Source organism: Caretta caretta, chromosome 4, assembly GCF_965140235.1.
Source record: "Caretta caretta isolate rCarCar2 chromosome 4, rCarCar1.hap1, whole genome shotgun sequence".
In the NCBI taxonomy this organism is placed as follows: domain Eukaryota; kingdom Metazoa; phylum Chordata; order Testudines; family Cheloniidae; genus Caretta; species Caretta caretta.
Window position 1 is genome coordinate 28,629,600 of NC_134209.1, and position 14,304 is coordinate 28,643,903.

Here is a 14,304-nt window from a genome sequence, read left to right on the forward strand (position 1 = left end):
AAATTGACCCACTGTTACTCAGTAGTTTGTCTAAGAGACAGAACAATTATGGATCATGGTTTTCATCCATGACGCCTTACTTTCTTTAATAGCCTCAAGATGTGAGCTGTATGCAGGCCACTAAAGTATCCTTGTGGGGACCTAAGGGCCCCTGAGCTCTGCCCAAACTCAGATCATGCACAAGGCTGCCACGGTGGGAGGAGGAGGTACCGCCATTTCTCATACCGGCCAGGACCAGAGGGGTATCATTCCCCTGACCATCAAGCCAAATCCCTGTCCTCCATACCCCTTGGCCATGGGTTGGTGGTGGAGCTACACTATAAATAAACAAAATACCATTTCTATTTTTTTCATACAAATATAACACTAAGTCTCTTGGGCGAGGGATCTTAAACCTGGCATTCTTCTTTAAATTAGCTCTAATGAAGTGAACATCAGAATAAGATAGCTGTCACTTGTTTTGGAGTAGTAGATTTTAAAGGTAGTGTAAAATAAATATAGTAGATTTTAAAGGTAGTGTAAAATTAATGTATATGGTGACTGTTTTTTTGCTGATAACTGAAAGGAACAAAGTTGACATGAAATAATTAGTATTTTTATGCCAGTGGAATTAAATCTCAGTATATCATTTACTGGATATGCTGAAATCCTTTAAACTAAAAGCCTGATGGAAGAATAAGCCTCTTCAAAGTAAACCAATTGTATATCCAGGGTTCTGTTTATCCAGTGTAATTAGAAAATAAGATTGCACAACATGCACCTTTCTTTTTTTGTTCTTTGTTGTACAGGTTTCTGCATGTTTGTACTGAGCTTAGTGAAGAGACATTATCGCCTGCAGTTCTACATGGTGTGTATTAACCACTTTTTATAGTCACTCGCTTTGTCATAGAAATCATCAGCTACGTTAAAATGTCTGTCTTGTAGTATTGCATGAAAGTTAGAAATATTTAAAAACAAAACTTTGGCTAGTATACTCAGAGTAATTGTTTGGAGCAACTATATTTGGGAGAGTTGAGTTAAGGTCCTTTCCATCTCTCTAACTTAATATTGTATTGTAACATATGGCCTCAGTGAATACAAGGCTGTAATTTGTGGTGAATTGTTGATCTAAAGTTTGATTTATTCCCTTTCAGTGACAGATTTTTAAAGTTAAAAATAGGTTACCAATTAAAACATGGAAGTAGTACACTTTTATTCTTGGCTTCCTAGACTGCGAGATATTTGGATTATAATGGAAGGCAACTCCAGAAGCCTCTCTGGTCTGGTCAAAGGGTAGTGGTGCTTTGAGGGAAGCTTAGCTCAAGTCATTGGCTGGAAGGTGGTTATTGTGATAATTAAAGGCGAGCTGGGGGTATGCTCTGCCAGACTAGATTGGTTCCATTTCTTTTTTAAGTGATTGACAGTGTTCTTATTTCCACCTCTGATTCCCCTACACTGAGTATCTGAGACTTCCACACAATAAACAATATCCAAAAGGCTGGTTTTAAAAACAAAATCACACAATCCCCACAGAGCTGTTAAACCATTCTTGAAAATAATCTAATTTCCATCTCTGTTAGACAGGGAAGCTTATAAAAGCCTGTCCTTTTCTTTTCTGCAATTACAAAAAGTTCTGGGACTGTGGTTAGCAACTCTGATCCTCTGGCACAATAGAACTGTCTTCTGCAAGGGTAAAGCTCATCTGTACAGGAAACAGAGCTTTCTCTAGGGACGGTCCCAGAATGGGGAATAAATTCCCACAGGATCAAAGAAGCATCACAAACCTCACCACTTTTCATTCTAAGTGCAAAGTGCACTCCTTCAAGAATACATATAATTTCACACTGCTTTCCACTAGGAAGAGGAAGGAAGAAAGAACAACATGTGACAAATGATAGTCATATCGCTTATGCCCTTCTGTAAAGTGTTCAGATGCTTTGGTGGTGAGGGCTGTTTAAGAACCTGAATAGAATGGAATTGGACATGTATGGAATGAGGAGTGTAGCATTTGTCTGTGGGCAGGAGCAATCTTAATTAGAGGGGGGAATATTTGCTCTTGGGCTGTATTCTGATAACACAACTGGAGAGTAATAAAAATTTTACTGGATACCAAAGGGGGAAGAGATCATAGTTCTTGGGTATGATTGTTACTTGAGTGCTGTAATTTAGATGTCTATCACACCCACAGATTATATTTTCCAAAGCTTCCAGTCACTTTGAAAGACCCCACCATCGCTCACCCCAAAACACACACTTGCTTGCTCAATCACACAAATGTTGAGCCCTTTAAAGAGGTACCATGGTCACTCTCACAGAAGAATAGGAAATAGCATCTAGTAGGGAAACTGAAGAAAGTCCCCACAAAAATACCTGTTTTTAAAAGTTGAATAGCCTGTTAGTCCCGGGTGTCTGCAGTGCATAACCTTTTAAAAGTCTTAATTGATCAGCCCTGACCAATGATGAACTCTAATTAAGCCTTTTCAATAAATAAAACTTTAAAGCAGCTGCTTTCAGTAAACTTGTCTTGAAATCTGTGTGTGGTAGGAGCATGTGTACTAATGCTACAAAACACATGCTAATATAATATACTAGAGGAGATGAATTACAGTGTGCTTAACAAAATGACATTATACTCTAAAAAGTAACACATTTCTCATTCTTACTAGTCCTAGCTTTAGAAACCTAGTTTCAGTAGTCTGTAATAAGAGGGCTGACATTTTGTCTTGAGACTTCCATATCTATGTAACATGATACTTCCTCTAACTCAGGGGTTCTCAAACAGGGGGTCGTGAGGTTATTAAATGGGGTCATCAGCTGTCAGCCTCCACCCCTAAATACTGCTTCTCCTCCAGCATTTATAATAGTGTTAAACATAAAAAATGTGTGTTTAATTTTATAAGGGGGGGGGTTGCACTAAGAGGCTTGCTGTGTGAAAGGGATCAGCAATGTAAAAGTTTGAGAACCTCTGCGCTAACTCTTCATTACCATTGTAATGTTGTAATCCTTAATTGTTTATTATATGTATATACAGAATATCACAGTATCATTCTTTTTTTTCATTCACGTTAAAATGTGTACCTAGTTGCAAATAGAAATGTGGACATTTTTCATACTTAGGTATTGCTATAACCTGTGCTGTATGAGATAATTGCTCTCAACTTCCAAATTCTACTAAGTGCATGTCATAGGGCAGCCTCACCTGGGTGCCCTCTGGTGCCAGGCCATGGTATGACAAGCATGGATGCCTCAGTTTTCCCTTCAGAGACCCCAGAAATAGTCCTGAAGTATATGTAACCCTTTCAGGCTTAATTACAAAAGTCCTATATACATAAATCATAACAAAAGTCCCCCAACCATAGTGCGGACAGTACATTAAGTAGATCCATAGAATATCTCTGGATAGAAATTCCATGTTTGAATAATAAGAGTAGGAATATATTACCAGCCACCTGGCCAGGATGGTGATGGTGATTGTGAAGTGCCCAAGGAGATTAAAGAGGCTTACAAAGGCAGAATATACAACAATAATGGACTATTTCAACTGTCCTCCTAGTGACTGGGAAGGGGATGCAGCAATGAAATTTGTGGACACGTTAAATGAAATAGCCAGTCCTGGAACCTACAAGAGGTGAGGCAGTTTTTGAGTTAATCCTACATGGAATGTAGGATCTGGTTCAAGAGGTGAATATAACTGAGCCGCTCGGTAATAGTGACCAGGATGTAATTAAATTTAACATCCTTGTAGGGGGATAAAATGTCAGATAAACCCACCATGGTAGCATTTTACTTCAAATAAGGGAATTATACAAAAATGAGGAAGCTAGTTAAATGGAAATTAAGAGAAACATCCAGAAGAGTGAAATGCCTGCAAACTGCATGGAAGTTACTTTAAAACACCATAATAAAGGCTCAAACTAAATGCATACCCCACTTTAAAAAAAAAGGGGGGGGGGCGGGGAACCAAAAAATGCCACCATGGGTAAACAACTGGATAAACGAAGTGCTTGGAGGCGAAAAAGCGTTCTTTAAAAACTGGAAGTCAAATCCTAGTGAAGAAAATGGAAATGTTCATAAACCCTGGAAAGTCAAGGGTAAAAGTATAATCAGGCAGACAAAAAAGAATTTGAAGAGCAACTAGCAAAAGACCCGAAAACTGACAGCACATTTTTAATAAAATAAATCAGAAGCAGGAAGCCTGTCAAACAATCAGTGGAGCCACTGGACAATTAAGGTGCTAAAGGAGCACTCAAGGAAGACAAGGCCATTGCAGAGAAACTAAATGAAATATTTGTACCACTGCAGAGGATGTGAGGGAGATTCCCATACCTAAACCTTTCTTTTTAGGTGACAACTCTTGCGGAACTGTCCCAGACTGAGGGGTCAGTAGAGGAGGTTGTGGAAGAAATTGCTAGATTAAACAGTAATAAGTCACCAGGACCAGATAGTATTCACTGAAGAGTTTTGAAGGAACTCAAATATGAAATTGCAAAACTACGAACTGTGGAATGTACTCTATTGCTTAAATCAGCCTCTCTGCCAGATGGCTGGAGGGTAGTTCATGTATCACTGAGTTTTAAAAAAAGACTCCAGAGACAATCCTGGCAATTAAACGCTTGTAAGCCTAACTTCAGTTACTAGGCAGACAGGTTGAAACGATAGTAAAGAACAGAATTATCTCAGAGGATAAAGACAATATAGTGAGGAAGAGTCAATATGGCTTTTATAAAGGGAAATCATGCCTCATCAATCTATCAGAATTCTTTGAGGGTGTCAACAAGCATGTGGGCAAGGGTGATTCAGTTGATATAATGTACTTAAACTTTCAGAAAACCTTGACAAGGTCCCTCACCAAAGGCTCTAAAGTATAGTAAGCTGTCATGGGATAAGAAGGAAGATCCTCTCATGGATCAGTAATTGGCTAAAAGATAGGAAACAAAGGGTTGGAATAAATGGTGAGTTTTCATAATGGAGAGTGGTAGATAGCGGGATTCCCAAAGGATCTTTACTGGGGCTAGTGTTGTTTAACATATTCATAAATGATCTGGAAAAGGAGATGAATAGTGAGCTGGCAAAGTTTGCAGATGATACAAAATTACTCACTAGTTAAGTCCAAAGCTGGTTGCAGAGAGTTAGAGAGGGATCTCATAAAACTGGGTGAATGGACAACAAAATGGCTGGTGAAATTTAGTGCTGATAAGTACAAACTAGCTCACATGGGAAAAAATAATCATAACTATACATATAAAATGATGGGTTCTAGATTACTTTTACCACTCAAGAATGAGATTTTAGAGTCTATTGTGGATAGTTCTCTGAAAACATTATTCAGTGTGCAGTAGTGGTCAAAAAGCTAATACATCTCTACTGCGATATAACGCTGTCCTTGTAGCCAAAAAATCTTACTGCGTTATAGGTGAATCCGCGTTATATCGAACTTGCTTTGATCCACTGGAGCACGCAGCCCTGCCCCCCCGGAGCGCTGCTTTACCGTGTTATATCCGAATTCGTGTTATACCGAGTCACGGTATATTGGGGTAGAGGTGTATCATGCTAGGAAGCATTAGGAAGGTGATAGATAATAAGATAGGAAATACCATAATGCCACTATATAAATCTATGGTACGCCTACACCTTGAATACTGTGTGCAGTTCTAGTTGCCCCACCTCAAAAAAGATATATTGGAATTGGAAAGGTACAGAGAAGGGCAGCAAAGATGGTTAGGGGTGTAGAACAGCTTCCATACAAGGATAGATTAAAAAGTCTGGGACTGGTCAATTTGAAGAGAGACAGCTAAGTGGGGGTTGGGATAGAGGTATATAAAATTATGGCTGGTGTGGAGAAAGTGAATAGGGAAGTGTTATTTACCCCTTCACGTAATACAAAAACTAGGAGTCACCCAATGAAATGAATAGGAAATACTTCACACAACGCACAGTGAACTGTGGAACTCGTTGCCAGGGGATGTAGTGAAGGCCAAAAGTATAACTGGGTTCAAAAAAAGAATTAGATGAGGTCATGGAGGACAGGTCCATCAATGGCTGTTAGCCAAGATAATCAGGGACACAACCCAATTCTCTGGGTGTCCCTAAACCTCTGACTGCCAGATGCTGGGTTTGGACATAAGGGGATGGATCACTTAATAATTGCCATGTTTGCTGCCTCTGAAGCATCTGGCATTGGCCACTGTTGGAAGACAGGATACTGGGCTAGATGGACCATTGGTCTAACCCAGTATGGCCGTTCTCATGTTTCTATAAATCAAGTGTTTAAACTACAGGATGCAAAATTCTAGGTGCATGTTGTAGATAAATTTCAAGAGGCTTTCCATGATTGTGATTGCTGTGTTTCAGAAATTAATTTAAATTATTATACATTGTGTGCATACATCTCTTGCATTGTCACTCAGCCTGGTCTTTCCTTTGAGCTCCTATGCAGCTACTTTAGCTGAAATTCGGTCTTTAACTATGTGTATTGATCTGTGTTTTCACTAATGTTATGTTGTTGCACTGTTAACAGTTCGCATGGACTCATGTCACTTTGCTGATCACTGTAACTCAGTCTCATCTTGTCATCCAAAATCTGTTTGAAGGCATGATCTGGTAAGGGGACTGTAATAAGCAGACTTGTAACTTTATTGTATACGTATGTATTTCAATTTGTGTAACTTAAATCTTGTAAAAGCACTATCAGATATCTTCATCTATCTACTAGTAGAATGTAGTTCATTTTACAGTTTTATTGGCGGAAGTCTAGTAAGGACTACTTTTTATAACATTTTAAAATATCAGAAATTAGTAGAGGACCAGACTCTCTTGTAGGCTACATTTTTCTTGCAAATCTGAGGGCCTCTTACAGTGTAAGTCCAGGAGTAACTCCAGTGAAATTAATAAATTTACTCTGGTTTTACAGTCCTGTAACTTTGTGCAAAATCTTGACCCAGAGAAAAATATGTCTGCTAGAGGCCAAGATAAAGATTTTTAAAAAATGGATATCCCAATTTAGGGTCCTAAATCCACATTTTGGTGCCTATGGCCCCATCAGCAAGATATTTAAGCACACGAGTAATCCCATCCCGATTCAGCAAAGCACTTAAGCGTATGCTCAAGTCCTATTGAAGTCATTGGGACTTGTCTTTAAAGTTGAGCACATGCTTAAATAATTTGTTGACTAGGGATGGTATTATTTGCATGTTAGGCACATGGTTAAGTAAGTTGCTGAACTGAGAGCTAAAGTAAATGTGTTCTGAGTTTCAAAATTATGAGGACCCAGCAGCTCTCATTGAACTAATTGGGAGCTGCTGGTTGCTTAGCACTGCTGTAAATAGGCCACTTACCTAGAAGCCTAACTTCAGGCACCAAATTTTGAAAGTCTTGGCCCAAATAATGTATATAATCCTTATAAATAGACAAAAAGAAAAGGAGTACTTGTGGCACCTTAGAGACTAACCAATTTATTTGAGCATGAGCTTTCGTGAGCTACAGCTCACTTCATCAGATGCATACCATGGAAACTGCAGCAGACTTTATATATACACAGAGAATATGAAACAATACCTCCTCCCACCCCACTGTCCTGCTGGTAATAGCTTATCTAAAGTGATCATCAGGTGGGCCATTTCCAGCACAAATCCAGGTTTTCTCACCCTCCACCCCCCCACACAAATTCACTCTCCTGCTGGTGCTAGCCCATCCAAAGTGACAACTCTTTACATAATCAAGTCGGGCTATTTCCTGCATAAATCCAGGTTTTCTCACATCCCCCCCACCCCCATACACACACAAACTCACTCTCCTGCTGGTAATAGCTCATCTAAACTGACCACTCTCCAAGTTTAAATCCAAGTTAAACCAGAACATCTGGGGGGGGGGGGGTAGGAAAAAACAAGAGGAAACAGGCTACCTTGCATAATGACTTAGCCACTCCCAGTCTCTATTTAAGCCTAAATTAAATTACTGTGGGGCCATGCGGGTACCCACAGCAGTGCCGCTGATCTGAAGGTATACATTGTCCCCAAATGTGAAATAGTTATGGGTAAGGACAAAGTCACAAAGTTCAGCCACCAGGTTAGCCGTGACATTATCGGGGATAGTGTTCTTGACGGCTTGTAGTCCATCTTTGTGTGGAATGTTGGTGTAGAGGGCTTCTACATCCATAGTAGCCAGGATGGTGTTATCAGGAAGATCACCGATGGATTGAAGTTTCCTCAGGAAGTCAGTGGTGTCTCGAAGGTAGCTGGGAGTGCTGGTAGCGTAGGGCCTGAGGAGGGAGTCTACATAGCCAGACAATCCTGCTGTCAGGGTGCCAATGCCTGAGATGATGGGGTGCCCAGGATTTCCAGGTTTATGGATCTCTACACCAACATTCCACACAAAGATGGACTACAAGCCGTCAAGAACACTATCCCCGATAATGTCACGGCTAACCTGGTGGCTGAACTTTGTGACTTTGTCCTTACCCATAACTATTTCACATTTGGGGACAATGTATACCTTCAGATCAGCGGCACTGCTATGGGTACCTGCATGGCCCCACAGTATGCCAACATTTTTATGGCTGATTTAGAACAACGCTTCCTCAGCTCTCGTCCCCTAAAGCCCCTACTCTACTTGCGCTATATTGATGACATCTTCATCATCTGGACCCATGGAAAAGAAGCCCTTGAGGAATTCCACCATGATTTCAACAATTTCCATCCCACCACCAACCTCAGCCTGGTCCAGTCCACACAAGAGATCCACTTCCTGGACACTACAGTGCTAATAAACAATGGCCACATAAACACCACCCTATACCGGAAACCTACTGACCGCTATTCCTACCTGCATGCCTCCAGCTTTCACCCTGACCACACCACACGATCCATCGTCTACAGCCAAGCTCTGCGATACAACCGCATTTGCTCCAACCCCTCAGACAGAGACAAACACCTACAAGATCTCTGTCAAGCTTTCTTACAACTACAATACCCACCTGCGGAAGTAAAGAAACAGATTGATAGAGCCAGAAGAGTTCCCAGAAGTTACCTACTACAGGACAGGCCTAACAAAGAAAATAACAGAACGCCACTAGCGGTCACCTTCAGCCCCCAACTAAAACCCCTCCAACGCATTATTAAGGATCTACAACCTATCCTAAAGGATGACCCAATACTCTCACAAGTCTTGGGAGACAGGCCAGTCCTTGCCTACAGACAGCCCCCCAACCTGAAGCAAATACTCACCAACAACCACATACCACACAACAGAACCACTAGCCCAGGAACTTATCCTTGCAACAAAGCCCGTTGCCAATTGTGCCCACATATCTATTCAGGGGACACCATCACAGGGCCTAATAACATCAGCCACACTATCAGAGGCTCGTTCACCTGCACATCCACCAATGTGATATATGCCATCATGTGCCAGCAATGCCCCTCTGCCATGTACATTGGTCAAACTGGACAGTCTCTACGTAAAAGAATAAATGGACACAAATCAGATGTCAAGAATTATAACATTCATAAACCAGTCGGAGAACACTTCAATCTCTCTGGTCACGCAATCACAGACATGAAGGTCGCTATCTTAAAACAAAAAAAGTTCAAATCCAGACTCCAGCGAGAAACTGCTGAATTGGAATTCTTTTGCAAATTGGATACTATTAATTTAGGCTTAAATAGAGACTGGGAGTGGCTAAGTCATTATGCAAGGTAGCCTGTTTCCTCTTGTTTTTTCCTACCCCCCCCCCCCAGATGTTCTGGTTTAACTTGGATTTAAACTTGGAGAGTGGTCAGTTTAGATGAGCTATTACCAGCAGGAGAGTGAGTTTGTGTGTGTATGGGGGTGGGGGGGATGTGAGAAAACCTGGATTTATGCAGGAAATAGCCCGACTTGATTATGTAAAGAGTTGTCACTTTGGATGGGCTAGCACCAGCAGGAGAGTGAATTTGTGTGGGGGGGTGGAGGGTGAGAAAACCTGGATTTGTGCTGGAAATGGCCCACCTGATGATCACTTTAGATAAGCTATTACCAGCAGGACAGTGGGGTGGGAGGAGGTATTGTTTCATATTCTCTGTGTATATATAAAGTCTGCTGCAGTTTCCACGGTATGCATCTGATGAAGTGAGCTGTAGCTCACGAAAGCTCATGCTCAAATAAATTGGTTAGTCTCTAAGGTGCCACAAGTACTCCTTTTCTTTTTGCGAATACAGACTAACACGGCTGTTACTCTGAAACCTATAAATAGACAGTCCTTCTGAAGCAATCCTTTATTCCCAATCTTCTTTGATAATTGTGCCAGAATGATTTTCAGTAAAAATAGTGAATTGTTAAGTGTCCAGCAAGGATAACTTTAGCACACAAACAAGCTTATCTTGTATTACTTGTCAGACTTTGTTTTGCTTGTACATGAAGTTGAGCTAAAATAACCAAAAAGTATTTCCAGTTTTTGGTACGCAGTGGTCATGTGAACAAGCCAAGCTTTATAGTAAATGATGCTTTTGTGCTTTATCAGACAATATAAGTTCTTCTTAATTTCATATATAAATAGTTCCAATTATCAAGAGTCAAAATACTTCTGTTTAAATTTTAAGTGAAACTGGTTGGGCCATCAAATAAATCCCTACTCACTTCTGGGCTGGTGTTAAACTGTAATGATATACTTAAACTTTACTACTGCAAAACTAAATTGCTTACTAAAAATCCTTTCACTCTGCTGAACACAGATTGAATTTTGGGCTACATCTTCAGCTGTAAAAGATTAAGCAAGCACGCTGGAGCTCGTCTGTGGTCTTCAGAGTGCACTGCCTTGCATGAATTGCTTTTTACTTTCACAGTATGCACAAAATTGCAGTAATTGTGGGATTGTTTCAGATGAAAGATGCAGTTGGAAAATAATACAACAAAAAATCCCAACTTTGAGTGCACTTGCTTAACAAATCCCTTAACAAGTTTTAAAAGTTCCTGTATGAACCAGTGTTTGGGGATATTCCACAGCCTCCCTAGAAAACCTATTCCAGTGCTTCTAAGGGAGGTTGTGAAATCCCCACCTTCAAGAACAGGTTAGACAGATGCCTCTTAGAGGTGATCAAGGAAAACTTGGTTCTGCCTCAGTGCAGCAGGCTGGGCTAAATGATCTCTTGAGGTCCCTTGAAGCTCTACATTTCTATGATTTTTCCTAGTAAGCCTATTACTTATAATTAAGTGATTCTGTCAAAGTTTAGCCTGATTCCTTCTCTACCCTATTACAGCTTTTGTTGTTGAGTTCCAGTTACTACTGAAATAGTCGTGTTTTATGTCTGTTTGCAGAAGTGCCCACTATTGTGTCAGCCTGTATTTTAACTTTCAAAAGGAGAAAAGGAAGACTAATAGACCTAGAGGAGAAAGTAGGGAGAGAACTCACTGGAGAATGTAGAATATAGCATCTGCCATAATCTATTACAAGTATTGTATTGTTGCGGGAACAGAAAGGAGACCTTTTAAAAAAAAATTATAGTTGTCCTTAGATTTTTTTTTTTTTTAATAAGGAAGTTGCTTGGCTTGGTGTGATCGTGTCATTATCTTGTGACGCTGTTCCTGTTTCTTTCTGTTTTTTACCTGTAGTACTGATATTCAAATTTGTTATGATACAAAAGTCCTCCAGTTGATGTGCAAATTCAGTATTCAAGGCAAAGGTGTTATATCTAAACACTTCGGTAGGTCTTGTTGCGTTGTTGAATAGAAGCTAAAATAGGTGTAGCTAAACTTACGGAATTTGCAAAACCAAGTAGGTTGGCTTAACTAGAAGCTTATTGCATGTTGTCAGTGCTTGCTGAATAAAGCAAGAGAATACTACAATTTTTGCCTTATACAATGAATATTCTATGTCGTCTTTCAGTTTTAGGTCAATTTCCCCCCCCACCCCCTGAAATGTTTCTATTTTATTCCTTAGGTTTCTGGTGCCAATCTCAAGTGTTATCTGCAATGATATTACTGCTTACATTTTTGGATTCTTCTTTGGGAGAACTCCATTAATTAAGGTATTAACATACACAATTTTCTACTTGTAGGATCTTTTTAATTTATTGTAAATAAGTAGATATAACTGTCCTGAATAGCAGACTTGCAACAATCTAACCTTGGTTTTCACACACACATTTATTTGTGGAATAAAATTTCTCTAGTATTTTGCCAAACTGAGTACTCAATTTATAGCTGTTATGCTTCTTTAAAATGTAGTCCATACTGTGGCCAGATGTAGGCTTTTTCCATAGATCACAAATGGGAGATTTGTCCAGAATGACAGATCTGGACAGTTTTGTCCAGAATGACAGCTCCACCCTGTGGGGAGTGCCATCTTGGAACCTCATTGCCTCACAGGCAAACGAGAAGAATACCGCTGTACTGCTTCAGAGCATCTCTGGGCTAGGCTCAAAAAGCAACACCTTTCTGCTACCTTGGATGGACCACCTCAGATTTGCCTTTTCTCTCATCCCACTAATACCACGAGTTCTGTGAAAAATTTGCAGGCTTGGATTCTCCTCATCATGCCCAACTGGCCGAGACTGTATTGCTTTTTGAACCTCTTGAAGATCTCAACTCTTCCTCCCATTAGCATCCAGCCATTTCCAGATCTACTGATGCAACACAATGATGTAACCAGTCAGCCCAACCTGAGCCCTCTGTTACTCAGGGCCTGGTATTTGGATGGGCATCAGATGTAGAGTGTTCATGTTTGGAGGCGGTCCAATCCATTCTCTTCCAAAGCAGGAAGGATTGTATCAGGAGATACTATTTGGCCAAATGGAAATGTTTCTCCTCTTGGTCACAACAGCATCAGTTATCTCCAAAAGCCATTGGGATTCCTGTCGTTTTAGACATTAGTTCACCCTTAAGACATTGGGCCTATCCATCCGCTGTCTACGGGTCCATCTTGCAGCAATCACTGCCTTTCGTTCTCCAGTTGAGGGCCATACTAACTTCACTCATCCAACAACAGAAAACCAACACCACAATTGGATCTTAATGTTGTCCTTTCAGTCCTTACTAGATTTCCTTTTGAATGAATAGCCCCCTGTTCCATGTCCCACTTCTCAATGAAAGTTGCCTTCAAAGTCACCATCACATCAGCCAGAAGGGTGAGCAAGTTGGGAGCACTCATGGCAGATCCGCCGCATACCACTTTTTTATAAAGAGAAGGTCTCTCTTTGCCTCTACCCAAAATTCATCCCAGAATTCATCAAAATTCATAGTAATTTCTCATAGACTTTAAGGTCAGAAGGGACCATCGTGATCGTCTAGTCTGACCTGCACAACGCAGGTCACAGAATCTCACCCACCCACTCGTGTAATAAACCCCTAACCTATGTCTGAGCTAGGGAAGTCCTCAAATCATGGCTTAAAGACTTTAAGGTGCAAAGAATCCTCCGGCAAGTGACCCATGCCGCAGAAGAAGGGGAAACCCCCCCAGGGCCTCTGCCAATCTGCCCTGGAGGAAAATTCCTTCCCAACCCTAAATATGGCGATCAGCTAAACCCTGAGAATGTGGGCAAGACTTACCAGCCAGACACCCAGGAAAGAATTCTCCGTAATAACTCAGATCCCACCCCATCTAATATCCCATCACAGTCCAGTGGACATATTTACCACTAATAGTCAAAGATCAATTCATTGCCCAAATGAGGCTATCCCATCGCCTCCATAAACTTATCAAGCTTAGTCTTGAAGCCAGATATGTCTTTTCTGCCCACTGCTCCCCTTGGAAGGCTGTTCCAGAACTTCACTCCTCTGATGGTTAAAAACCATCTGATTTTCTGAGTTTCACATAAATCAAATCATCCACTTACTGGTATTTTTTTCCAAAACATCATGCTTCTGGCGCGGAGAGAAGGCTCCACTGTCTTAATGGCAACGGGTGATGGAGTTCTATTTGCAGAGAAGAAAAGCAACTAGGAAAACACCTAGACTATATATCTCCTCAGCAGAGTAATCAAGGGGTCAAGCATGAATTGCGCAGAGACTCTGAAAATGGATCTCAGGCTGCATCATCCTTTGTTACCAACTAGCTTATATCTCTTCCCCGCCCCCTGTTCTAGGGCGTCTGAGCCTCCTCCACTAGAGCACAAGCAGTCTCCACAGCATCTCTACAAAACTTACTTCTACTATAATATATATATATATATATATAATAGGGTGACTACCTGGAGCTTTATCTATACCTTTACAAAACATTATGCATTGGTCCAGATCTGTACTGCAGATTCAGTGGTAGGAAACAGCACTATTACAGACATCCATGCTATCTGCGTCCTCACACTCACCTCCTGTTTGACCATTGCTTTCTAATCTCCCTTGTGTGGAATGCAC

General features: G+C 40.8%; 1 protein-coding gene across 3 annotated transcripts in view; it reads left to right on the forward strand.

The window, feature by feature from the left end:
• The window catches only part of CDS1 (CDP-diacylglycerol synthase 1), a 68,328-nt gene that overhangs the window by 40,626 nt on the left and 13,398 nt on the right, over window positions 1-14,304 (forward strand). For all 3 annotated transcript variants that reach the window (XM_048847494.2, XM_075127475.1, XM_075127476.1), the window contains 3 exons: window positions 789-847; window positions 6,497-6,579; window positions 11,891-11,978. In XM_048847494.2, coding sequence (XP_048703451.1) covers window positions 789-847; window positions 6,497-6,579; window positions 11,891-11,978 — 230 coding nt within the window. The remainder of the gene's footprint in view (window positions 1-788; window positions 848-6,496; window positions 6,580-11,890; window positions 11,979-14,304) is intronic.